This window comes from Larimichthys crocea, chromosome XXIV (assembly GCF_000972845.2).
Source record: "Larimichthys crocea isolate SSNF chromosome XXIV, L_crocea_2.0, whole genome shotgun sequence".
NCBI classification, from domain to species: domain Eukaryota; kingdom Metazoa; phylum Chordata; class Actinopteri; family Sciaenidae; genus Larimichthys; species Larimichthys crocea.
The window spans coordinates 5,864,038-5,888,806 of NC_040034.1; the positions used below are offsets into that span (position 1 = coordinate 5,864,038).

Consider the following 24,769-nt stretch of genomic DNA (forward strand, 5'->3'; position numbering starts at 1 on the left):
TGTGGGGGTTATAAATAGCTGTGTGAGGATATAATAAGCAGCTAGAAAAGGTTTCCATACAGCCATGAAGAAGAAGAATACACGATCCAAGAGGTGTGTGTGCGCATCAACACCTACATCACCACCACCCTCCTCCTCCAAAACAAATTTCTAGTGTGCAAAGAAATACGACGTTATCCTACACATCAGACCTTTATGTCCCCTTGAATGTAAAAACCGTCCACGTTCAGCCAATCACCGTGCAGCACATGCAGCACTTTTAGACACCGTGTGGAGGAGGAGGAGGAGGAGGAGGAGGAGAGCGCTACAGCACACAGCTCGGTGGAAAAACGGAGCGTACGTACTGTATGCGTGTTTGCGCCTGGAACTGGCCAGGAATAGAAGGAAGGAGCGGCCCAGAGCTCCCTGGAGAAGACATGGGATGGGTGGGATGGTGGGTGGGGGATTACCTCCAGGTAGATGGCGCCACCGTGTGGCAGCAGCACAGAACAGTGGACTCGTGCAGAGGGAGAATTATTTCTTTTAACTGTGCAGAGGTGCAGCAGATCCAGATGTGCGTGATGGAGGGGGGCAAATACACAGCTCGCATGATTTATTTTATTTTTAAGTTTGCATCATTAAAAAAAAGGGTTTGTGTCACATGTAGACAAAGAAGAGGACTTTAAAAGATAAGCAACATGTTAGATGCATGATGATTACATAATATAATCAAAAGAATAACAAATAACAAAGCAATATATTGGAGACATTTAAAATAGACAACAAACCCAACATCTAATGCACAAAATATATTTAATTCAAGCAAATTCTGCAGTTACCTATTTGATTATTTGCCTGAAATCTGAGCCAGCAGATGTTATTTAAGCTACAAGAGATTAAAAAAAAAAAAAAAAAAGGAGATTAAATCTGTTGTTAGGGAGATAAAGCCATTCAACCACTAAGCCTGAGTGTCCTACAGATTAAGGTCCCGGGTTTTTGCCGGATCCCATTTGCAGGCAATTAATTTTGAATGAGATTTCATTCATGTAAGTTCTTCTAAATCTATACCAACATGTCCAAATGTGCGTTATAAAAGTCTGTGCGTCCTGGTGCTGCACCAGAGATCTCACATTATAACATCTTTAATGATACATCCAGTCAAACTGACTGAATGTCTGAAAATGTTTGTTTGGGAGTCTCTGGCTTAAAGGTGCGGATGGAGGGAGGGAGAAGGAGAGAGGGAGGAAGGGGAGGGAAGGGAAGGGAAGGGAGAAGAGAGGAGGGGGGGGTAGAGGAGTGGACAGACACTGGTAACGGAGGGGGAGGCGTTTGGCTCGGTGAAGACGGGGAGTGAACGAGCAGAGAGGGTGAGAAACCAGCGGATCTGGCCCTTTAAATCACCAATACAGCGCATTCGGAGGTGAGTTTGGAGATATTCGGGTATTTTTTCTCTCTGTGTATAATAATTGTAACGCGTCTGTGCGCCTTTGCAAACCCCGGCTTCTCGTCACCGAGGGCGGCTGCAGCGGAGAGCGACTTCATCAGTGTCACGAATCCGGTTTTCCCCAGCCCTTTGCCGGCAGAGAGGGTGGGGAGGACCGGGGACAGGGTCAGTGGAAGATTTCCTACAGCTCGGCTGGACTCTTGGGGACGCACAAGCCACTGTATCAAAAAAAAAAAAAACCCTCTGGATTTTATATGCTGAAGTAGGCCGATCAATTTGCATAATAGCGGAACATAAAGGCATGCGCTCCAGTCTTGTGCCCATTGTCGCTGGATGGGTTCATATTGGCTGCCTGGAGCCTGCCTCCCTCAAAACATGTCACCACCCTGCTCCCACGGCTAACAATCAGGGCCTATTTGCAGACCTGAAGCGGTCTAGTCTGGTCTTCATGGGAAAATATCTCTGGCTTTGATATGTGCACAAGGTCTGCCTGTGCTTGCGCGCCTGTGCGTATGCGTGTGTATGTATGTACGCGCGTGTGTGTGTGTGTGGATTGTGGATAGCCATGGGAGAGAGAGGACATGCTGTTCTATCCATCAAAATGCCCGCATTGTGTTTTCACACGGTAGAGCAGCAAGCAGGGCCTATAGCGGAGGACATGGCTTCGAACTGCAGGCCCGATCAGAGCTCAGGAGCAGCTAGGATCAATAAGGATTGATGCATTTTTGCGCGTCTTGAGAGCGGCTGTGGGCTCGCAGGCTGGCTCGCTGGCCGGGGCCTGTCCAGCTCTGGTGATGTTTTTTTATTATGATTATTATTATTATGGTCCAGATCAAGGCAAACTGAGCTTACTGTACAGGTTTTAGCTTCTGTGTATGTAAAATATTTTCAGTTTGGGGGCGTAGAGGAGGAGAGATTTGACCGTGGAGGGGTTAGAAATTCGTATTTGTGCTGGTTTCTGAGGTGGTACAGCTTCCTTCTGTCAGCTCGGAATGCGCCATAGCAAGAAAAGTTTGAAAAATCAACAGGCTGAATAAATCAAAGCACTATAGGCTCATGATATCACTGTGGAGTGTGGATTTAAGCAATATGTTTAGTAAGTGTACTGACCCCGTGAGCTTCTTATTCATAGAAAATATGTAAACATACATTTTACATTGAAATATTCAGATTGAGTTTGCCACATGTAGTAAACAAACAGGAGACATCTGCTGTCAGTATTTGCATATCTATATTTGTCCTTTATTTTAATGGGTGTTATCATTTTAGAGGAAGCAGAAAGGGCTATGACAACAAAATAAGAGCACACATTAAAACTGCTTCTCACTCTTTTGTTGTTGTGTTAGTTTTTCAGGCTATAGTTTGTGGCGTTTAGTCTGTTTGCTGTCAGTGATGCTGCATGTGGGGTGATTTAGGGACAAGCTTCAAACCCTGACTCATAATGAGAACATATGTTGTGGAGGAAAGGTGTGTGTCTGTAGTCTGTATGTATAGGTGTGTGTGTGTGTGCACTTAAGTCACATAACTGACACTTGCATCCTGTTTGGCAATGAAAAAACAAGGTAACATGTTACATTCTAGTGTTAAAGTTAGGTTAGATTTGGGCTTAGGTATGAAGTAGTATTGGTGTACGATAACATCACCAATACTTTTTAAAAACAGCTTGTTTGTGTGTCAAAGTTTATAAAAGAAATGCATCATTAATCGGCTACTTCACATTTTCACTAAACTAAACATTAAGTATTTTACTGTGCTTTGCTGTACACGTCTGTTTAATCACCAGACAGAATTTAATGTGTATCAAAAAAAAGTATATTCTGTGACCTCTTTGAACTAAAAAGCAACAAACAACTGTTCATGTTTCCAGAACGTGATCTAACGAGACGTATTCTTTTTGGTATCAATTAAACTAAGACTTGATCAGACGTATCGATACACAAACCTCTAGTCTCTTAGGAATCAATGTAACTGCAATGCAATGCTGTCAAAAACAGGTGTGCAAGTGTGTGAGAGAGAACAAACGAACAGACAAAAACCCTCCAAAGTCGTGGCATTTTGCCTCCTAAGGATCTGGGACGGATTAGGATTTGCATCGAGATTAGGATTAGGATTCAGAATTAGGGTTAGGTTTGGGGGAGCGGTGCAGTCAATAAATGTCCTTCAACATTCAAGTGTTATAGTTCAAATGTGTGTGCAGAGGCAGAAAGAAAGAGAGAGAGAGCATTTCATCAGGTGTTATAATATAAGTCTATTCACACACGCGACACACACAAAAGCCCTAATTACAGACATGAATCTCTGAGCTACTTCACAGTAGGAGTAATTAAAGCAGGACTCTCCTCCTGAGAGAGAGAGAGAGAGAGAGAGAGAGAGAGAGGGTGACAGACAGAGAGACAGAGTGAGAGACACAGTCGTAACACACTCATGGTGATGTAAGGAGCAAGGTGTGTTTTGATCTTACGTACCGGTGGGGAAAACTTCGATGATGTGCTAACAGAAGTGTAAAACATAGAAACTAGAGGGTTTTAAAAAAAATGAGTTTTGGACACCAAAGGTATGAAAGACCTTGAAAATTCTTTTAGTTTCTGAGCAGTTAAGTGGTATTACAGGTGCTTCGTTAAGAGAAATGAAGTCGTGATGACAGATATTATAATATGAATCAGTGAGACTGGTGATGACAGTTTGGCACTGAAGCAAATTCTTCCCTCATGATCTTAAAATGTTTGTAGTTTGAAAAAACTGCACAAAAATGTAGGATGTTTTTAGAACAGATGTCAGCAACAGCAAAATTGTATTAAAAGACTGTTTTATTCTTTATTTCTTTACTAAAAAAATAAAAAATCTCCTCATAATCCATGAAACTATATAGGAAGTCCGGCGTTTATGATCTTTGACATGAAGGAAAACTACAAATAGAAACATTTTGAGAAGTGTGAAATGTTTGCTTCTGTACAATCTATATCTTTGCAAGCAGCCGTCTAACCTGCTCTCTTTTCTTGCAGAGACAAGCCAATGTGAGCTCAGCCGCCGTCCAGCTCGGTCGTTTTTTTGGTTGCAAACTGTCCACGGCTCGTCAGACCGTCCTCTCCATCCACTCACGTCTGTGTTCAGAGAGAGTCCTGTCTGCCCACCATCAGTCAGGTAACACTTTATTATCTTTGTGCATTTAGCACGAGTTACATAATACAAAAAAAAAAAACAGCCTCATCCTTACTCATACTGTGCGCATCACCGACCAAAAACTGTACTTTGAATAAGAAGCTGTCAGATTTCATTCACTGACAGCGTTGCACCGCTATGTAGTCACCTCACAGCGGTGCTATAACTCCACGACTGTGCAGTCCTCTGAATGAAACAACTCATGACTTAAAGTGTGATTCAGCTCATAAATCAGTGCAGTAAAAACAAGAACCATCATGCAGAATACTCAGTACATGCAAACTACTGCAGAAATGCCAAGGAAGATATTTGTATAACTATAGTCATTGAAAGAGTTAACAGATAAGAAGACACTGGGAAAATTCACTCGTTACAGCAGCTCAACATACAGAAGATAGATACAAATACTAATACATAAACAAATAAATAAAAACAATATATAGATAATATATTGTTGAACTTGCTCAGTGATCCTCATCCTCAGTGAAGTGTTGTTAACAGTTTATTCTTTGCTTTTTTTCATTTTATAGGCAACAAACAGCAGCCCTTTACTTTTTAAAATCGTCAATACTGCAATGTAAAAATAGTCCATTACAAATAAAAGCCCAGCATTAAAATAAACTGTATTTAGAGTATTAAAAACAGCCTTATTATTACTGAATTATTCATACTGATGCATTAATGTGTACGCAGCTTAATGTTGCATAGTAGCTGGTGAAGTACTATACCTTTAGTTTAATCTATAACAATCTATGATATATTATCTGATCATATGAGAAGTTATCATGCAAGGTAACCAATAACTGTAACTGTTTTAAATGAATGAAGTCGAGTAAAAAGTATTTCCTTCTAAATGTAGTGAGGAGAAGTATAAAATGAAAATACTGTACGTACTTACGCGTATATATATATGTACACACTGGTGTACTTTAAATGTAAATTTCCACACCGACTCACATTTTGTGTCACATAAATCAGATCATAGTGAAAGTTTGTCAGTCTGTGCATGCAAATTTATATTCCTGTCCTTCCTCTGTCCGTGCATGTTTGATGAAGTCGTCCATCATTTCTGCACGGTATAACGTTTACTCTCTTTTTGCATCTCTTTCAGTTTTCTCCTGTGTCGGTGCAAGTCTGATGGATCAGCATGTCTACCACTAATAATATCGCCCAGGCCAGGAAACTGGTGGAACAGCTGAGGATTGAGGCAGGGATTGAACGCATTAAGGTAGGACGACGCTTTACTGCCATGTTTGTGCGCGTGTGAGTCTGATTTATTCATCCACTCTCTCCTTGTACACTCCTCTTCTTCCTTTTCCTGCTCTTTTTTCTCCTGTCCTCCATCTTCCACCTCTCCTCCTCACTAGGTGTCTAAAGCAGCTGCAGACCTGATGAGTTACTGTGAGCAGCACGCTCGTAGCGACCCTCTGCTGGTTGGGGTTCCCACCTCCGAAAACCCTTTCAAGGACAAGAAACCCTGCATCATCCTATAGCTGCACTACACTCCTCCTACCCTCACACACACATACACTCATACACACTCAGTACTTAAATTGATCCCCAAACACACACTTCAAGCAGCATATAGCACACACACACACACACACACACACACACACACACTCACAGTCCCAAAATACCACACTCTGGAAAAGCGCCATACCCCGAAGCCACAGCTAGGGGGCAGGTATCTTGTGCTCACAGTGGCTCTGAGATCAGTATATCACTGAGTATGATCCAAGGTGCTTTGGTAATATTCATATATGCTGGTAAATTAACTACAAGTGTCAGCTTAACTTGAAAAAAAAAGGGATTTGGACATTAACAATAAGTAGGAAACCAGGATTTCTTTTTCTCCTTCTTTTGTCATGAAGTAAGGGGTTGGGTAGGATGGACAGCAATGCCATACTGTAGGCAGGGAGTGGGAGGATGCATGTGGGCAACAGCAAAGGACGGTAGGCGCTCCTGCCGACCGTGCCAAACACGACCTGATGTCCTGATTACAAGCTTTTTTTCTTGAGGTAGTTAAAAAGCTGTGGGAGCTTTGCCCCCCCACCCCGCCCCCTCAAAACCTGCCTGTGCTAAATAATGGCAGGTCATTTCGGAGCGAGTGGCTGAAAGCCTTTGCCTTTTATCGGGCCTAGCATGTTCCCACCCCAAAAAAAAAAACCTGTATCGACAGACCTTCTCTGCCTGTGGCCTCACCATGGCCGTCCGCAGCCTTTTGGCCAAACCTCCAGCTGTGCCAACATGTACAGTACAGAAAGTCGTCTCTATAGATGCTGATCTGCCGTCACTGATTCCTCTGCAGTTCATTACGGCTGCTGTTGGTTGAAAAATCGATGTCTAAGCTGACCTCAGATCTGCACCTATGAGGGGAACATAGTGAACTGCTCTACACAGAACTCAAGCTATAACCCCCGGACGTTTACTGCATTTTTTCTGAAGAAATAATTGTTTGTGAACTCAATGTATGTTTTGATATTTTGTTGAAGCATTACTTAACAGATAAAATAATACTCTACTTTTTTTTTTTATTATTGTTTTGCTTTGACATAGGTGTTGCCCCTGGCCGATCAGGTTTCTCCATCGTTAAATGCTAATGAAATGACAGGAGATCTGGTTGTAAGCCAGGGGTTTTACCTAACCAGATACCCGCTAGGATCTTAATCAATGGTTTATACTGTACACCAAGCCTCCCTGTGCTTTACCCCGAGAGAGGGCGAGGTCGCACACCTGAGAATCAGCCTGTAAGAGCCCCAAAGCTGGAGGAGAAAACCCGAACTCACACAGTAAAAGTGAAACTTTCCCTTCCCCACCTTCTCCGCTTATGTTTGGTTCTTTCAATTGACAGTTCAGTGGAAGGAGAAGAAGAGCTATATCAGATCAGATAGTGCGAGGAGGTGTTTGTTTCGTTTGCCTCTGCAGCAGAGAAGGGGGGGATACGTCTTGTTTTAATAAATGCATAATAATTCTGGCTTTAAATCAGATTATGAAAAAAAATATGACTTGGCTTTACCACTCTTTAAAGTCACCCCAGTAGAAGAAGAAGCTTTCTTTAATGTGAGCTCAGACTGGTCACGGAGCCAAGCGGTCCCCTCTCGGTTTCCTCCTCTCCTCCACAATGCTCCTCCTCTCTGACAAACCAAACTTGATTGTAAAAACTGAAGACGAGGTGAAAAAACAACAACAAAAAAAAACGAAGTCAAGAGAAACAAACTAAGTGTATAAACTTTCTTTCAGACATGTGCAGAAGTGATAAGTTGAAGAGTAGCTGTTTTGGGTTTATTTTTGAGTTTCTTCTTTCTATGGAGTCCATGGAACCTGGTCAGTTGAGTATTACCCTGTACAGTGTTTGTAAGATACAAAATCTAAACACAGAATCCTCCTCTGTGGATGTTGGATTTTTTTAGTACTACTTATTCCGTTCCGTCAGTCAGAATCATGTCTGTCTTTTATTATTATTATTATTATTATTATTATTATTATTATTATTATTATTATTAGTATTATTTTTTTTGTCATTCAGGTTTTAGAGGCCTGTGATAGCGGAGGATGGTTTTAACCACAGATACAAACACAAACGCCTGATGAGGATATATTAAAATAATGTAAGATAGAAACAAAACGCCCTGTTAGGTTAAGGATCATATCCTGTTTAGCGGATTAATCAACATCGGACCTCATTCCAGTGGCAAAAACCAGCCTCCCGATCTATCCTTTAACACCAGAGCAGCCCAAGTTTTTGGTTTCGGTGGGCTACAGGCAACTATGACAACACACACACAAACACACACAACACACAACACACACTCTCTCTTGCAGTTGTTTTTTAGTTTGACTGTCAAAGGTTAAAGGAGTGGTAAGGTTCAGCATTGAGTGCTGCTTTAGACGGTTAGTTGCTGAAAGGAAAGGGGCTTTGTGCCATCATATTTACATTTGAGCATTTAGCAGAGGCTTTTGTCAGGAGGCACATACAGTGACAGAGCAGGGTGGAGCCATTGGACAGGATTTATGGCTGCTGATGGACTGTTAGGGGAGTTGAACCCACTGCTTTTCTGTGCTCTAATCACTAGGTCAATACGAGCCACCTGCCACACTGACTTTCTGGAGGCGGTGAGAGGTGGATTTTTTTTTTTTCAGACAGTCCTGTGGGGAAAACTTGCACACATTTTCTGAATCCTTTGTGTCTGTTCCATGAATATGAAGTCACAGCCAGTCAGCTTAACATAATGTCGGGAAACAGCTAACAAAATACCACTAGCAGCACCTCTAAGGTGCAATAATAAACAAGTTTTTCATACTTTTTTCACATTTCCCCGCTTCATATTATAAGTGAATAGACATGAGAGTGAAATCAATCATCTCATCTAACTCTACTGCAAATTATTTTGATTTAAAAACTATGAATCCAAATCAGGTTTAAACTGTTTGTTCACCGTGGGCGACGGTTCCTGATACAAAGCTCGGCTTCATCACCCATTTACCATTTGCCAAACAGAGAGAGCAGACAGTTCCCAAAGTACAGAGAGAGCAGGAGCTGGAGAAAGGCCATGGAGGGGGCTGAGGGTGTGTGTGTGTGTGTAGGTAGTTGACTTGGCAGAACAGTAGGCGGTGAAGAGAAAACAGGGGTGCACACATGTTCCTGTATGTCTGTGGGATGCATTTGCGAGAGACAGTGTGTAAGAACACACAGTGCTGTGCAGAGTGTCACATTGTAATGTAATGTTGTCCAGGTCATGGTGAGTCTGACCGGAGGAGAGTTCATGTGACGCCGCGTGAGTCAGAGCGGCATGTTTGGCCTCCGCTCGCTCTTTGTGTCAGTCGGAGGTTAGTGTGCACATCGTGGAGAAGAGCAGGGAAGGATTCAGTCACAAGCTAAACTTGTTCGGATGATGTGTGGGAAGCTATTTTTGATGTGATGACCAATAGTAACCCCAGTAATAGTCACAATGCACAACTTATTTTTCTGCTTTGCTCTTTTTGTGCCTGACTCAGCTACATTTTATTGGCTGCATTTAAGCCTCAGAGACCCAAAAGAATAGTTTGATATTTTGAGAAAATACACTTGTTTGCTTTTTTGCAGAGAGTTAGTTGAATGGAGTGACGCCACTCTCATATCTGTCCATTCAATAGGAAGTCCTAGAAAGCCCTGTAATGCTTCTGTAGTTTATTGCAATCTTTTTCACCGTTCTTTCTGAAAACATGAAGCATGTTCCTGAAGTTTGCATCCTTTACAGAAACTACAAGTGTAGCTGGTTTCATCACACACGCCTGAGCAATGATGTTTAGCAGAACATCTAGGGCTTATGGGGAAACTATGTTTGGCCACTAAAACCTACCAGACTTGATTCGATCACACCCAACATAATGTCGAGAAAGGCTCTATTAGCATTACTGGAACACGGCAAAGAAGTTCCAGTTTCACTTCAGCTCTCTTTGCAGAGCTTGGCCAGCTGTTCTGTGCTCTTTATGCTAAGCTAAGACAACCAGCTGCTGGCTGTAGTTTTCTATTTCGCAAAAAAGACGCGAAAAGGATGTCTGCATCACACTGTTTGCAATGAATCCTTTGCTAAAATGTATATAAAAGGGATCGGCTGAAGAAATATAATAACTATACAAACAGAAATCAGAGTACAAAGTGCAGTGACAGATGAGAATTAACTCTGAATTACGGATACGGGATAAGCCTTAAAACTATTCCAAGAATCTGAAGAATGAGGAAATGACTGAAATTGTGTTTACGCGTGGAAAGGCCCTGTGATTTCTTTGCAAGGTGCGGCTAACCTCAAAGACAGTAACAACTTCAAGAGTCACGCCACTTAAAAGAAACACACACATACACACTGATGTTGTCATGGAGTTGCCTGACAGTTTTTTTTTTTTTAATCATTATTATTTTTTCAATCATTCCATAGCTGGTTGGGCTTACAATCAGAGACAGCCGGCCTGGTTTGGCTGACAGTTTGTCTGATTGGTTGGTTGTTATTTTGCCTTATAGTGGCGTATGTTGTGTTAATGCTGGTCTTGGAGTTATCAGATCAACAGAACGAACGGTGTTGAAGTAGAACACGTGGCTCGAGATGGAAATCCACTGGTGTTGTGACGCAAAGCGAGCGCGGTGATATAATTATTTCTGGTCGGGTGAAGGAGAATCGAAGCTCCTCATTGGTGGACTTTGAAATCTAACATCGCTGAATCAACTCTGAGCCCTTCCCGAGACTCATCTTTTTGTGTTCTGATCTCCTGTGTATGCATACAGTATATGTATCTTTTTGCCTTGATTGATTATGAAGAAAATATATCTATTTTTTGTAACTGTTCTCTGATGTGCCATAACTCATGTTTTCTTGCACACTGTTAATATTTTGTGGATATTGCTGTTAAAAAGATGATATTGAGAAGTAGATAACATTAATAAAAAGATGATATAATAACAAGTGCTTCCTGTGTACATTTTTGCTGGCAGCAGCAGTCCGTCTGTCAATCGACCCAAACTGAAACATCTGAAGAACTTTTTTGACATCTATTTACCATGAGGTCTAAATGAATTGTACTGTAATCCAACAATTCACTTCACAAATTTGGTACCCACATTCGTGTCCTCCCCAGGAAGAAAAACTTTGATGATCCCTTAAGTTTTTCCTTTATCTGCTCAGAATTTCAGTACAGTTTCAAGTACTTTAAGGTTTGGTTTATACCTGCAAAACATAACTGTACCCATTTGCATGCTAAACTAAGATGACATGTTAAACTGCTGTGTTTCTACAAACCAAACATTGGTTTTGATAGGTCCCTCTCTGTTTTCACCAGTTTCATGATCACCATGCTCGGAATGGGAAGGTGAGGCGAGCGGTATTCATTTGGAATGCAAATCTGCAACGTCATCACTAGACAGCATTAAATCCCACACACTGCGCCTTTAAAATACCGTGCATTGAAAAAAAAAACATTATATCTGTGTTTCATTACCCTGAAGGCATCCATACTTGAAAGAGAACATGCATGCTATTTAAAAGTCAGAAACTCATAATTCAGTGACTCTCATATGACATGAAGTGCAGTCTCAAAGCGGTTGGATCTTGATCTTGTTATTTGTTTTCTTTCTCTTTGCCATCGTGAGTATGAGGGTTTGGCTTATGCTCACCGTGCACATGGACACACGTGCCCTCTGGCCTAATAGGTACACAGTGTGCAGTACAAAGATGAAAACTTTCTGCGTGTGCAGAGTTGACAAAGAGAAGGGCTAGGTAAAACCTCCCATTTGGGCCAATTGACAGGAATGCCATTGTTGAAAGTCCTCTGCTGTCTCAGTGCCCTTTGAATCACTGCTTCAACAGTCACGAGTCCACTCCAAGTTCAAACCATATTCTCCCCTCTTACCCCTCTACAAGTCACAGCCAATCATTGTTAGGGTGGGTGAACCACAGCCAATCATAGGCTAGTCCCCCCTCTTCTGTTACGCCCCTGTCCAGCTGATGGTAAACAAATGGGAGGTCCATGTGCCTGAATGTTCTCCTTGCTCCGCTCTGCGGTCTGAGCTGTGACCAGACATGTGAGAGCAGAGGGTGGAGTCGGGGGAGCAAAACAAGGAAAGGAGGGCAGAGGGGAGGATAGAAACCTCTTGTACTGTGCTGCGGGAACATCTTGCTACCTGATCATGTGGCAATACGGGTGGGGTTACACCAAACTAATTTGCACATGCTTTGGCTCTCAACCCTTGGGAACATGCATCTGCAGGTTTGGTGTCACACTGTGACGTCAAATATGTACAAAACTAAAATGCACAGTGCTTGGCGAAAGAACTAAATAAATAAATTTGTGCAGACATCGTGTACCTTCCCAGTGTTTTTTTTTTTATCCTCCAGCTTCTTGACTTGTAGGAACAGCTTGTTTTGCCAGTTTGCTCCAACACAATGAGTTTCTGTCTCCACCCCAGTTTCCCCTCTCCGGCTGACTTTTGTTTACTATAAAAGGAAGCTGAGAAGCCCTGTCACTGACAAAGACCTTGCCCAGAGCATGCAACCCAAACGTAAACCGAAGTTGTGTGACTCAGCTGGAATTCCAGTATCATTACGCACACATGGCTTCTGTTATGAAATGCAAATGTATTGATAAAAGCAGTCAATCAAGTTATGAATACAATAATTTATTGACTAAGTTAACAGAGCAGAAATTTAGACCATAAATAGCTACACAAACATCTAATACAATCAATAAATTACCGGTGCAGCATTGTTCATATTAGTTTAAACAGCATTTTATCAAAACAAAAAAAAGCAGCACTCCTGAAGGCACACAGATGTTGACTTGTTTCTTTTGCAGCACAATGAGAATTTACAGACTCTCCTCCCATCAGATCAGACACAGTTCATTAGATTGCTCGTTCTGTATCTTCCTCTGACCAAAAAAAAACATCATGTTCTGCACTCCTTTTGCAATTTTTCAGGCCAATGAATCCTGTGTGACTTCAACTTGCACATCATTTCCATTCCAGTTTCCATGGAGACGATTCCCCCGCAGGTTCAGCTGCTCATTTCAGGAACGCTGCACGCCCAGTCTTTTTCTAAAGAAAGACCCAAGTATTGTTCACGCATACCACACATTCACACACGCACACCTTCTCTCCAAGGACTCTCCCATGTCAGAGTACACAGGAATGTTGGGCATAGTTTCATTACAACATTCCTGTCCAGTCCAGTCCTCCAGATACAAGTTTAGGTGTGGACAAGTTTATAGTCAATGCTGCTACTCTTCCTGATTGTCACACCCCATAAACATTGTAGTAGCCAAAACAGAAACACAAAACAGCAGCTTGGATCTAGTTTTACTGCCAATGTAAAAACAATGTGGCCTGAATGGAATCTGACTTTTGTTTGTATCTTTTGCACTGTAAACCAGCCTTCATCGACTGTTTCACGAGTCACTCAATGGGGGTCCTTAGCTCCTGCTGGTCAGTCACGATAGTCCGGCCGGGTCTGCTTCAGTCCATCCCTGCATGAGCATTAATGGTTCATGAGTATCTGAACCCAGAAAGCTCCTGTTTTTGTTCATGTATGTGGGTGCCAGAGCCTTCAGCGTTCCTGCAGGACTAGTTCAGGCACCCACTGGTCAAGGCGTCGACTCTCCTGGCAGTAGGTTCCCACCTCTTGTAGCCTGCAGTGATCAGCCTCGGGGTTCTGCACAGGAATCAAAACACAACATGAACTTCATGTTCAGGCGGCCTTAAGGTACATTTGATCTGCAGAAACCTATAATTCACAAACTAAATCTCAAGGAAAGTGTAAAAAAAAATCGTACAAATTGTTCACAAAGTTCCAGAAAGTGTGAGGCCACATTTTAGCTATGACATTAAAAGAATCAATTTCCACTTTGGCCTTGGAGTTATGTAAGAGAGAGCTGAGTCAACTCACCGTAACCAGTATGCAGTGGAGGTCTCCGTGCTCTTCCTGGTTTCTGTTAGCATCCACAGCACCCAGCAGCTGCTGGAGCCGCTCAACTCCTGAGACTCGAAGGATGGTGAGGCCGCTATCGCAGCAGAACGACTGCAACAGGGTAAAGTGGATCTGCAGCGCTATGTCGTCCACGTCGTCAGCTGCAAGAATGCACAAGACCACACTATCTGGATCTCTAAGGACCAAAGAGACAGAAAAAAAATGATGAGTCATAGATAAACACCTGTGCTCGCAAGAGTGGGGAAGAGAAGTTATTTTCTTAAATTTAAGAGAAGCTCACTTGTGCGTTGTAAACATTACAGGCATTGTGAAGGCAAAGTTTCAACTCACGTATTAAGAAGTTTAGCTGATTCATAGATGCCAACAGTCAGGCAGTCTTGTTTCTGTGCAGTCACCAGCAACTCTTCCAGAGCCAGACCTACAGACTGCATCCTAAAGGGGGAAAGACAGAACAATCAACCTTTTGTATTCTGCAAGCAAATAAATAAATACTGGTCTTGTCAAACACCTGCAGAGGTTCTCTAAATGGGTCCATTATTGTATTAATCCAATACTTCTAAGTAATTAGAAAGTCCAAGAAAAAGTCAGGTAACAAGTAGTTATTCATATATCCTGCAGCCACAGTTTCGTTGCATTTGGATGGTTGTGACACAGAAAGGCCTAATGTAAATAATGCATGGTATGCAGACTGTGAAGCATGCATGCAAATTATTGCACAACCTAGTTCTAAAATTGGAGCATGACGTCCAAACCCCCCAAAAATGATTTATGCATCAACTTCTAAGGTTGCATTATGAAATGTTGTCCAACTTTAGTTAGTTAAAAACGACACGGTGATGAAAACATTTCCACTCCAATCATAAGTGTGATTTTACTTCATTAGCCTCAGCAATGCACAACTCACGATTCCCATGCACATGGCTCAGACAGCCATAAAATCTGACTTTCAAGTGCAGAAAACTGTGCAAGAAATCTCACCTGTTCTCGATGGAGCTGAAGTTTTCCTCTGGAATCATGTTTGCAAATCCAAAATTAATCCCAGTGAGAAAAGTGAGAATAATCCGATGGTGATGGTTTGAGTATTTCCCTCAGCGTGTCTGCTTGTGCCTGCAGGAGCGTTTGTTGTTGGAAACGTTGTGACACACTCTTTATACCGGAGCAGAGAGGAGGGCGGCACCGAAACTACCCGGGTTTTGCAATTGGCTCGAGGAAAATCCAACGTCTCTCTTTGTCATGTGGACTAGTGGGTTTATTGTGTGGTATACACTGACTGATGATTCCGCACGACACGAAACCACGTTTGCTTTGTCATTCTTACTTGCGACATTACTATGCACAAACACGTGCATGGAAATTCACCAATAAAACCCAGCTGTTTAAAAAAAATAAACTTCTCCAAAATGTTGGATCAGATTGCGATTGTGCAACATGAGCTTCTCATCTTTTCAAAACAGCCCGAGTTCGTGCAACTGAAACACCAGCAGTGATTATGAAATGATGACATGATGACATCTAGTGGCTGACTGAGGGAAGGACAAGCCTGAACAACCTTCTCACGGTTGTAAAACCGAAACTCGTAAAGTTTGTAGTCAAACAAAGCAGCCATACATGTTCAAGCAAGACCTTTATACTTTTATTATCATTTTGTGACCTGAGAATGTTATGGATATAACTACACATGCATTTAAAATCAGAAATCCCATGCAAGTCTCTTAAAAGTTCGATTAAAAGAAATCCATTTTTAAGTCAATCCATCTGATTTATAGCAAAATATAGGAGCATATTAAGTTTGCTAATGTTTCAAGACATCTGAAACTCAAAGTTGGCAAAATAATCTCCTTTCAATCAAGTCACATGATCTTGCACAGTTTTCATGGAAATGTGGAATACTTTAAGCACTTCCCATCCATGCTGGCCTAAGGGTTGAGTTGCAAAGTTTGTTCTTGGCCATGAAAATGATGCTTCAAAGTCCATTAAACAGCATGTCTGAACATATCACACGAACTTTACTCAAAATGTAGTGAAGGTGTCCCGACAGGTTATAGATTACCACCAGGAAGTTTGTTGTTCGGCTACTAACAGCTACAAAGTTTAGAGTACCATGCATTACATTAATATATCTGATCAACTAGCTAGTTATTGTGAGTAAAGTTTGGGAGATGCTGATGTTCCCTCTTTCAGACAATTCGATGCTTTGTTTCTTCTGATCCAACTGGACGGAGATGTTCATTGGACCTGTAGAGATCCAGCTGATCTTGGTCCTCAATAACTTGGTTCTCAAAGAAGCTGTCAGCGTAGTTCAGCATCTGCTGCACAGCTGAAAACAGCAGTATGTCAGTCTCCAGGTTCAGGTCCAGTTCCCCACTGTAGTTCTTCACTGGCAGCACACAGGACAGGGGGATGCCCAGAGAATCGCTCAGCTCCCGGGCCTGAAAGAAAGAAAACAACATGGATGAAGTAATCAATACCACCACATAACAAGTGATTAAAGCAGCATTGTTCCCAATATGATTTCTTGAGCTTAATCTTAACGTGATAATCTTGTTGAGGTACCTTCTTCTCGATGTAAACACTGCGATAAACATTCTTTAGGTCTTCTGCCACCAGCGGACAGGCCTCATCTATTTTAGTCATCAGCAGAATCTGAGGAAGTCCTATGAGGGAGAAAAGATCCAACTGAAATATAGGATAAGGTGAAGTGAAAGCTTAATGCAGCAAGGAAATATAATGAAAGAAAAGAAAACTAATGTGTACTATACGAACTATTTTGAATATAACATTATTATACTGCTAACCAAGCTGGTTGGTCTTTTTCCGGATGGCAGCAAACTTGTCCAACATATTTGTTGTGAGGAGAGAGACCTTGCAGGCGTCGATCACGTAAACCACACAATGAATCATGTCGTTCAGAGTCACTCTCTGCTTATAGCCAGGAGCGTCCGCCAAGAGAGGATTGGAGGGACTGAACTAAGAAACAAATGAAGCTTGAGTCTTTTGTTAATAATCAAGAAATAAACTACATTCTTACTACTTAATAATAATAATAATGTAGATTATAAGGTAGGTATTTAGATAGGAGACCTGGTAGCGATCCTTTACGTGACCCTTGTAGATGCTGACCAAGTCCTCCATGTCCAAACCAGCATCAGCCTTTTCCTCCAGCCCCATTGTGTCACACAGGATCAGAGGAAGGGGTACACCACCTTTCCCTGCCTTGATGTTGTAGGTACGGAACTACAGACGAGACATGAGAAATGTAACATGTGGAATCACATTCATAGTGTTCACCTGCATTAAAAAGACTAAATCTTATGTCGTTACCTGAGTGGTCACACTCTTGTCTCCTGTACCAGCGATGGCCTGGCATGTCATGTTTCCTCGAAACGCTGAGTTGATGGAGTTAAAGAAGCTGGATTTGCCGGCCCCGACGGGTCCCACCAACAACACCCGGGCTTGATGGACTGTTTTAATCTCGGACTTGTAGCTCTGAATGGTTTTCATCAACTGCTGCTTTCTCCTGGTGTGAACAGAAACGATAAACACAACATTTACATGTCTAATATGTAAATGTGTTGCATAGGGTTGGATAGTTTAATCAATATATTTATTGTAGAGAGTCTAAAGTCTGTTGCACCCTTGACCACACCCAGCAGTGATGTCACAGTGTACCTACACATCCTGCAGTACACACCTTCATCGCTGCAGCAAGGTGAGTTAAACAAGTTAAACAAGAATATCAGCTGCTGCTGTTAGAGTAAGCGACAATATTACTGTTGTCCGGGAAAAGTTGTCAATGATTTTACATACTCAGCAGTCCACTGGATGTTCCTCCAGGGTTTGGGTAGGAGATCTCCCAAATCTGCATGTGGAAAATAAATTTATTGTAACATGGTGGCTTATATTATTCTAACATCCAAAATAATTCCCTTTAAAAAATATCATTGTACTAGTCTGAAATCTGAAATGTATGAAAATATATGGTTAAAATATATTTTGTATATTCAATAAGAAAAAGCACGTTTTGTCACACACTTTCAACTCGATAGACTTCAAACTCAGTCAGATTCAAGTCATTTCCATGCATCTCTGCAGCCTGAAAGTTGAAGCTTGTCCCTGGGTTGGACTGAAACTCAGCCTTGTCTCCATGCAGGAACACCAAAGCACCATAATTTGGACCGGTGGCTCCATCCGTAAAGGCACACTGTCCACTGATACCTGCCACCCTCAATGGTTTGTCTCCCTCAGCAGGGATGCTATAGAGGAAGGCCTCCTTGTCCATGATGGCCTGTCCATTCTGGGTGTAGTCTTTAGAGGTATATGCCCCGAAGACAAACCCAGCAGCGCTGTAAGCGACAATGACAGTGGGGCCCTGTTGGTCACAGCGGCTGTGGAAAGCAGCAGCAGTGAAGCCGTGGACGGTAGCTTTGTAGAGCAGGTGGAGTCTGGGATGGCTGAAGAGAGAGAGCAGCTTCTTCTGCTGTTCCTTAGACAGACTGGATGTGACAACAGACATGATGGATGGTCCAAACACTCCTGAGGATGCAGAAATATGAATGAGATATTATGGCAGAGATTCATACTTCTGTACGTATGTATGTCTGTTGTTTTCAATTAAGAGGATTTCTGTGGATCTTGGATGGATTTAGTAAGTTTGAACATGGACAAACTTGAGTCATTCATAAATATTAAGTGATGGTGGTCTTATGAAAAAAAGTAATCTAAATAATTTGGTTCACTTGTATTGAAAATTTATATTTTTGACAACCTTTTTTCCCATTGATTGATGGTGTAGATAAAAATGTTTCTGTGTATCTTTTTTAAATACCAAGACCGGTTCAGTTAATAGATTTTAAGTAACTTTTTACATTTTATTGATTTTATTGTTGCAGTTTTCAGGTTTTGCCAAATTGGTCCTTGGTTTCTCTGCACTGGGTCTTGAACTTTCTTCTTATATTGATTGTAACATTTTATCTCTGTATGGCCAAATTTTATTGATGTATTGTCTATTCTTGCAAAACTCTACTCATTGTTTTTATTTTGTGCTCTGTGAAGCACTTTGGGATGCATGTCTGTATGAAAGGGGCTATATAGATAAACAAACTTTAGGTTTTAATATTATGTTAAAAAACAAACAAGTACTGTCTTTACATCTCGTCATAACAATTGATGTCTCTCTCTCTCTCTCTCTCTCTTTGCAGCATGAGGGTGTGGTTGTCAGTCTCGGATGAAAGCGAGGTGGAGACACAATTAATCGATCACGGATGGTTTCATTCTGATTGTACTGATTTCTGTTTGTTTTTGTTCTGTTTTATTCTATGTTATTAAATTAGCACTTCAGATACTATCACTAAACTTAACTGAGATCGTGTGGTGTTTTTAAATGCGTGGTATCGATAAAATAGTTTTGACATCCCTGTTGAGTTCTGGAGAAGATTTGTGGGATGTTTTCGATTTTAAATAGTTTTCTAATAATGCATGAAAAAACAAAACAAAAATATTTTGTCATCTGACATGTGAAATACTAAATAACATATAGACAAGATACTTGTTTTCAGCCAGAAACGGAAAGTGAAAGCAAACTGTTAATGACACACAAAATATTTAAAACTCTCAAACAGTCGGTGGATAATTGAAAGAGCACAGACGTGTTTTACTGATGGATGTTATGCAGATAAATAAACTTACCTGCAGGAGAAAAGGTGATGATATGCGCAGCACGCTGCTGTGGTTCAATGTGTTTCTCCGTCGATGGTTTGAGACAAGTGAAACTGATTGTGCAAGGCAACTGATGCCAAGCCCATCAGGGAATTTCCACCCGTAAAAATAGTGTGCGAAGTTATATGCAATGGGAGCAATATTCTTTTTAAATTTTATTAAGTTTTTGAAGTTTCCGATACAAAATTCTAAAAGTTCAATGAGACAAGTATACAATACCACAGTGGAGAAAAAAATATGTAAAAGTCCTGCATTTAAAATCCTGCTTAAGACTAAAATAAACAAAAATACTTAATACTTAAATTATCAAAAGTAACTTATTGTGCAAGATGGACCCATTCAGAGTCAATGCATCCAAATTTATAGCAAAAAGTATAAACATGTTCAGTTTGCTAATGTTTCAAGGCAATCTGAAACTTCACACAATCTTGAACAGATGTCATGGAAATGTAGATGTTGAATCGTTTTCTGAAGACTTTAAGTACTTCTCACTCACACTGACTTTATTGAGTTTCAGAGTTCACTCTTGACCATGATATTGATGTTTCAAAGTTCATTCAGTAGCATGTCTGGAGCATTTGATCGTATCACATGAACTTTATTTCGAAATATAGTGAAAAAGTCCAGAGTTACGGATTATCATAAGCCACCGGGAAATTCATTGTCTTGCTTGTCAGCTACAAAGAACAGGATGCATTTGATGAAAATATCTGATCAGCTAACTTTGGTAATCTTGGTCCTCAATAACTTGGTTCTCAAAGAAGCTGTCAGTGTAGTTCAGCATCTGCTGCACAGCTGAAAACAGCAGTATGTCAGTTTCCAGGTCCAGGTCCAGCTCCCCACTGTAGTTCTTCACTGGCAGCACACAGGACAGGGGGATTCCCAGAGAATCACTCAGCTCCCGGGCCTGAAAGAAAGAAAACAACATGGATGTAGTTATCAATACCACCACATAACAAGTGATTAAATGATTCCCAATATAAATTCTAGAGCATCCTAAAATAATGATCTTGTTGAGGTACCTTCTTCTCGATGTAAACACTGCGATAAACATTCTTTAGGTCTTCTGCCACCAGCGGACAGGCCTCTTCAACTTTAGTCAGCAGCAGAATCTGAGGAAGTCCTATGAAGGAGAAAAGATCCAACCGAAATATAGGATAAGGTGAAGTGAAAGCTTACTGCAGCAAGGAAATATAATGAAAGAAAAGAAAACTAATGTGTACCATTGTCAGATGGTTTCACAAATCAGAAACATCTATGAACTATTCTGAAAATAACATTGTTGTACTGCTAACCAAGCTGGTTGGTCTTTTTCCGGATGGCAGCAAACTTGTCCAACATATTTGCTGTGAGGAGAGAGACCTTGCAGGCGTCGATCACGTAAACCACACAGTGAATCATGTCGTTCAGAGTCACTCTCTGCTTATAGCCAGGAGCGTCCGCCAAGAGAGGATTGGAGGGGCTGAACTAAGAAACAAATGAAGCATGATCCTTTTGTTAATAATCAAGAAATAAACTACATTCTTACCACTAATTAATAATAATAATGTAGATTATAAGGTAGGTATTTAGATAGGAGACCTGGTAGCGATCCTTTACGTGACCCTTGTAGATGCTGACCAAGTCCTCCATGTCCAAACCAGCATCAGCCTTTTCCTCCAGCCCCATTGTGTCACACAGGATCAGAGGAAGGGGTACACCACCTTTCCCTGCCTTGATGTTGTAGGTACGGAACTACAGACGAGACATGAGAAATGTAACATGTGGAATCACATTCATATTGTTCACCTGCATTAAAAAGACTAAATCTTGTGTCGTTACCTGAGTGGTCACACTCTTGTCTCCTGTACCAGCGATGGCCTGGCATGTCATGTTGCCCCGAAACGCTGAGTTGATGGAGTTAAAGAAGCTGGATTTGCCGGCCCCGACGGGTCCCACCAACAACACCCGGGCTTGATGGACTGTTTTAATCTCAGACTTGTAGCTCTGAATTGTTTTCATCAACTGTTGCTTTCTCCTGGTGTGAACAGAAACAATACATTTACAGGTCTAATATGTGTTAACATAGGGTTGGATACTGAAATACTTGTACTAGTCACAAGCTTTAAAGGAGTTGATTCATTGTGGCAAAAGTTGATTTTACATACTCAGCAGTCCACTGGATGTTCCTCCAGGGTTTGGGTAGGAGATCTCCCAAATCTGCATGTGGAAAATAAATTTATTGTAACGTGGTGGCTTATATTATTCTAATATATTCTAAAATTAATTCACTACAGTATAGTAATAACACAATACAAATCTTAAAAGTGCCTATCATCACACACCTTCAACTCGATAGACTTCAAACTCAGTCAGTTTCAAGTCATTTCCATGCATCTCTGCAGCCTGAAAGTTGAAGCTTGTCCCTGGGTTGGACTGAAACTCAGCCTTGTCATCATGCAGAAACACCAAAGCACCATAATTTGGACCGGTGGCTCCATCCGTAAAGGCACACTGCCCACTGATACCTGCCACCCTCAATGGTTTGTCTCCCTCAGCAGGGATGCTATAGAGGAAGGCCTCCTTGTCCATGATGGCCTGTCCATTCTGGGTGTAGTCTTTAGAGGTATATCCCCCGAAGACAAACCCAGCAGCGTTGTAAGCGACAATGACAGTGGGGCCTTGTTGGTCACAGCGGCTGTGGAAAGCAGCAGCAGTGAAGCCGTGGACGGTAGCTTTGTAGAGCAGGTGGAGTCTGGGATGGCTGAAGAGAGAGAGCATCTTCTTCTGCTGTCCCTTAGACAGACTGGATGTGACAACAGACATGATGGATGGTCCAAACACTCCTGAGGATGCAGAAATATGAATTAGATATTATGGCAGAGTGGGGGCGTGTCCGCTGAATGTGCTGAAGCCACGACCACTCGTGGCAGCCGTCCAGCAGCCATTTTGAAGCAACTGAAACGTGTCAGATGAGTTCAGAAAATGAACATGACGAACTTTGAAACACTCTGAGCTGAGATGAATTCATCTCTATCGCTCTGGCAGGGGTGGCCTCAGCGTGTCATCGAGCCACCCTCTAAGGACCGCCCACAAAAGTGGTGAAAAACTGTTTTAACCTCTAACTCCACATTTCAGTGATATATTGTTTTAAGTCTTTTCATGTGTTTTCAGCAACTATTTTCCAACATATTCAATGTATTTTGAAATAAATCTCAGAATTGCCTTCATATGGACTTTAAGTGATGGAGGTCATATGAAAAAGTAATCTGAATAATTTGGTTTACTTGTATTGAAAAGTTTATATTTTCATTGGTGGTTGATGAAAAAATGTTTTTGTGAGGCAACTATGTGAAAAGTTTTCTAATACTTTTTGCATAAACTAAGGACAATGAGATATTGTAAATACTATTTCTGAGTGAAAAGGATAACAAAATTTTATACAGATCAATATGCTGTATAAACAAAAGTGGAAACAGCCTTGGGGGCCAACCTAAAGAAGCCGAATGAGCACTGTGCAAACTCCCTATAGTGTCCTGGAGAAAATTTGTGGAATCTTCTCAGTTTAACGAGCTTTCTAATAATGAATGCATTCTCATTAAAAAAAAATCTAAAATATGTTGTCATGTGAAATGTGAAATACTAAATAAAACATGTCACATGAACAGAAAGTGAAAGGAAGCCCTTAATGACCAGAAAAAAATGTCTGTGGTGTTTTATCTGATGCATGCACTGCAGATTAATACTGTCTTGTAATCTTGTACGGATGCAGCTGGCTGCTGTGGTTCAGTGTGTTTCTACGTTGAGGGTTAAACACAAGTGAAAGTGACGGTGCAAGACAGTTGATGCCAAACCTTTTTCAGTGTATCCACCCTTTTTGAAAAAAAACAAAAAAAAAAAAAACAGTAAGAATAACTGAGTTATCAGTACTGAAGCGAGATTGTTTTATTTTATTTGTTTTGTTTTGTTAAGCTGTTAAATTTTTTAAGTTTCCAATATAAAATTCTGAAAATGAACTAAGGATGAGACCATAATTAGACTTAAATATATATGTTATTTACAAATACCACAGTGGAGAAAATACTTCAGTACATGTAAAAGTCCTGCATTTTAAAAACCTGCTTAGGTAAAAGTAAGATATTTAATATGTTTGCATGTTTTCAGGTGGAAAAATCTTCAAACAGAAAGTGAAAGCAAATCCTTAATGACCAGACAAAAATGTAAAACCATCAAACAGTCAGTGGACAATTAAAAAGGCACTAACATGTTTCATCAGGTGCATGTAATGCGGGTAAATAGTGTCAAACTCACCTGCAGTAAATAAAAAAAAAGGGCTGGTGTGGTTCAATGTGTTTCTCCGTTGAGGGTTAGACACAAGTGAAAGTGATTGTGCAAAGCTGGTGATGATGATGCCACTTTTAGGAGTTTCCTTCCTTTAAAAAAAAAAACCCCAAAACAAAACAAAAAGTAAGAATCACAGTAAGCTGCTGAGATATCTGTACAGAAGTAAGATATCAGATGCAGAGTCATAGTGGAAATCATGATACATCCTGCATTAATTAATGCATTAAACAATGACTCATGCATTAGTTAAGTTAATTACTTACACTGTGAAAAATTGGTTCTTAACCAGATAAGTGATAAGTGCTCTGAAGCAGTCTGACTTATCTGGAGTTTCTATGCTTAACATATTGACCACTAACTAACTAAATACTACTTTATAGAGAGTACAATTAGTCATGTGATAATAATAAAGTAATACGTAACTTTACTGTAATTTACCCAATGTTTCATTTAAAATAAAACATTTTCATTCAGAATATTCAACATTCCACCTTAAATAAACTCAAGGACAAATACTATTTACACTAAATTCTGTGAATAACTTGATAATAATAGGTAAAAAAGAAAAAAAAGTTTCCCTATGGCATCAGCATGAAGAAAGCTGTAGGTGTACTGCAAACACTAAATCACTGAAAATAAAAGGAGACCAAACTCATAACTAAATAAATACAGAGACACTTTGCGATCTTTTGTT

At 40.9% G+C, this 24,769-nt stretch overlaps 3 protein-coding genes across 7 annotated transcripts; 1 reads left to right on the forward strand and 2 right to left on the reverse strand.

The window, feature by feature from the left end:
• The first annotated feature begins 1,274 nt into the window (after positions 1–1,274).
• gng7 (guanine nucleotide binding protein (G protein), gamma 7) lies at positions 1,275–11,026 on the forward strand. 3 transcript variants are annotated; one of them, XM_010749291.3, is made up of 4 exons: positions 1,275–1,399; positions 4,426–4,564; positions 5,694–5,810; positions 5,950–11,026. In XM_010749291.3, exons 3-4 carry the CDS (start codon positions 5,730–5,732, stop codon positions 6,073–6,075), a joined length of 207 nt encoding a protein of 68 aa, XP_010747593.1. In that variant the 5' UTR covers positions 1,275–1,399; positions 4,426–4,564; positions 5,694–5,729; the 3' UTR covers positions 6,076–11,026. The 3 variants fall into 3 exon arrangements, with proteins under 3 accessions (XP_010747593.1, XP_019112480.1, XP_027130649.1); XM_019256935.2 differs by lacking the exon at positions 1,275–1,399 and adding an exon at positions 1,406–1,588; XM_027274848.1 differs by lacking the exon at positions 1,275–1,399 and adding an exon at positions 1,611–1,907.
• Positions 11,027–13,023: 1,997 nt separating this feature from the next.
• LOC104933774 (growth arrest and DNA damage-inducible protein GADD45 beta) lies at positions 13,024–15,235 on the reverse strand. The gene is made up of 4 exons (XM_010749292.3): positions 15,016–15,235; positions 14,368–14,469; positions 13,996–14,212; positions 13,024–13,761 (listed from the first exon to the last, which is right to left on the reverse strand). The coding sequence occupies exons 1-4, from the start codon at positions 15,051–15,053 to the stop codon at positions 13,657–13,659; spliced, it is 462 nt and encodes a 153-aa protein (XP_010747594.2). The 5' UTR covers positions 15,054–15,235; the 3' UTR covers positions 13,024–13,656.
• A 491-nt stretch (positions 15,236–15,726) lies between these two features.
• Positions 15,727–24,140, reverse strand: LOC104933775 (interferon-induced protein 44). 3 transcript variants are annotated; one of them, XM_027275061.1, is made up of 9 exons: positions 24,043–24,140; positions 22,077–22,577; positions 21,900–21,951; positions 21,574–21,769; positions 21,334–21,486; positions 21,048–21,219; positions 20,775–20,875; positions 20,485–20,659; positions 15,727–16,291 (listed from the first exon to the last, which is right to left on the reverse strand). In XM_027275061.1, the coding sequence occupies exons 2-9, from the start codon at positions 22,555–22,557 to the stop codon at positions 16,215–16,217; spliced, it is 1,407 nt and encodes a 468-aa protein (XP_027130862.1). In that variant the 5' UTR covers positions 22,558–22,577; positions 24,043–24,140; the 3' UTR covers positions 15,727–16,214. The 3 variants fall into 3 exon arrangements, with proteins under 3 accessions (XP_027130862.1, XP_027130863.1, XP_027130861.1); XM_027275062.1 differs by lacking the exons at positions 20,485–20,659; positions 20,775–20,875; positions 21,048–21,219; ... (3 more) ...; positions 22,077–22,577; positions 24,043–24,140 and adding exons at positions 16,591–16,691; positions 16,833–17,004; positions 17,119–17,271; ... (2 more) ...; positions 18,070–18,566; positions 19,723–19,839 and having other exon boundaries at positions 15,727–16,466; XM_027275060.1 differs by lacking the exons at positions 20,485–20,659; positions 20,775–20,875; positions 21,048–21,219; ... (3 more) ...; positions 22,077–22,577; positions 24,043–24,140 and adding exons at positions 16,591–16,691; positions 16,833–17,004; positions 17,119–17,271; ... (2 more) ...; positions 18,070–18,570; positions 19,723–19,822 and having other exon boundaries at positions 15,727–16,466.
• Between the last annotated feature and the right edge of the window lie 629 nt (positions 24,141–24,769).

Bases quoted from the DNA above. Each gene is read 5' to 3' on its own strand.
- gng7 (XM_010749291.3), top strand. From the start codon at position 5,730: ATGTCTACCACTAATAATATCGCCCAGGCCAGGAAACTGGTGGAACAG. The intron at 5,811-5,949 runs GTAGGACGACGC...CCTCCTCACTAG, and splicing joins CAGGGATTGAACGCATTAAG to GTGTCTAAAGCAGCTGCAGA.
- LOC104933774 (XM_010749292.3), bottom strand. From the start codon at position 15,053: ATGATTCCAGAGGAAAACTTCAGCTCCATCGAGAACAG. The intron at 14,470-15,015 runs GTGAGATTTCTT...TTCCCCCTTTAG, and splicing joins TTCAGCTCCATCGAGAACAG to GATGCAGTCTGTAGGTCTGG. The intron at 14,213-14,367 runs GTGAGTTGAAAC...TTTGGTCCTTAG, and splicing joins TCAGCTAAACTTCTTAATAC to AGATCCAGATAGTGTGGTCT.
- LOC104933775 (XM_027275061.1), bottom strand. From the start codon at position 22,557: ATGTCTGTTGTCACATCCAGTCTGTCTAAGGGACAGCAGAAGAAGATG. The intron at 20,876-21,047 runs GTTAGCAGTACA...TCTCCTTCATAG, and splicing joins GAAAAAGACCAACCAGCTTG to GACTTCCTCAGATTCTGCTG. The intron at 20,660-20,774 runs GTACCTCAACAA...TCTTTCTTTCAG, and splicing joins GTGTTTACATCGAGAAGAAG to GCCCGGGAGCTGAGTGATTC.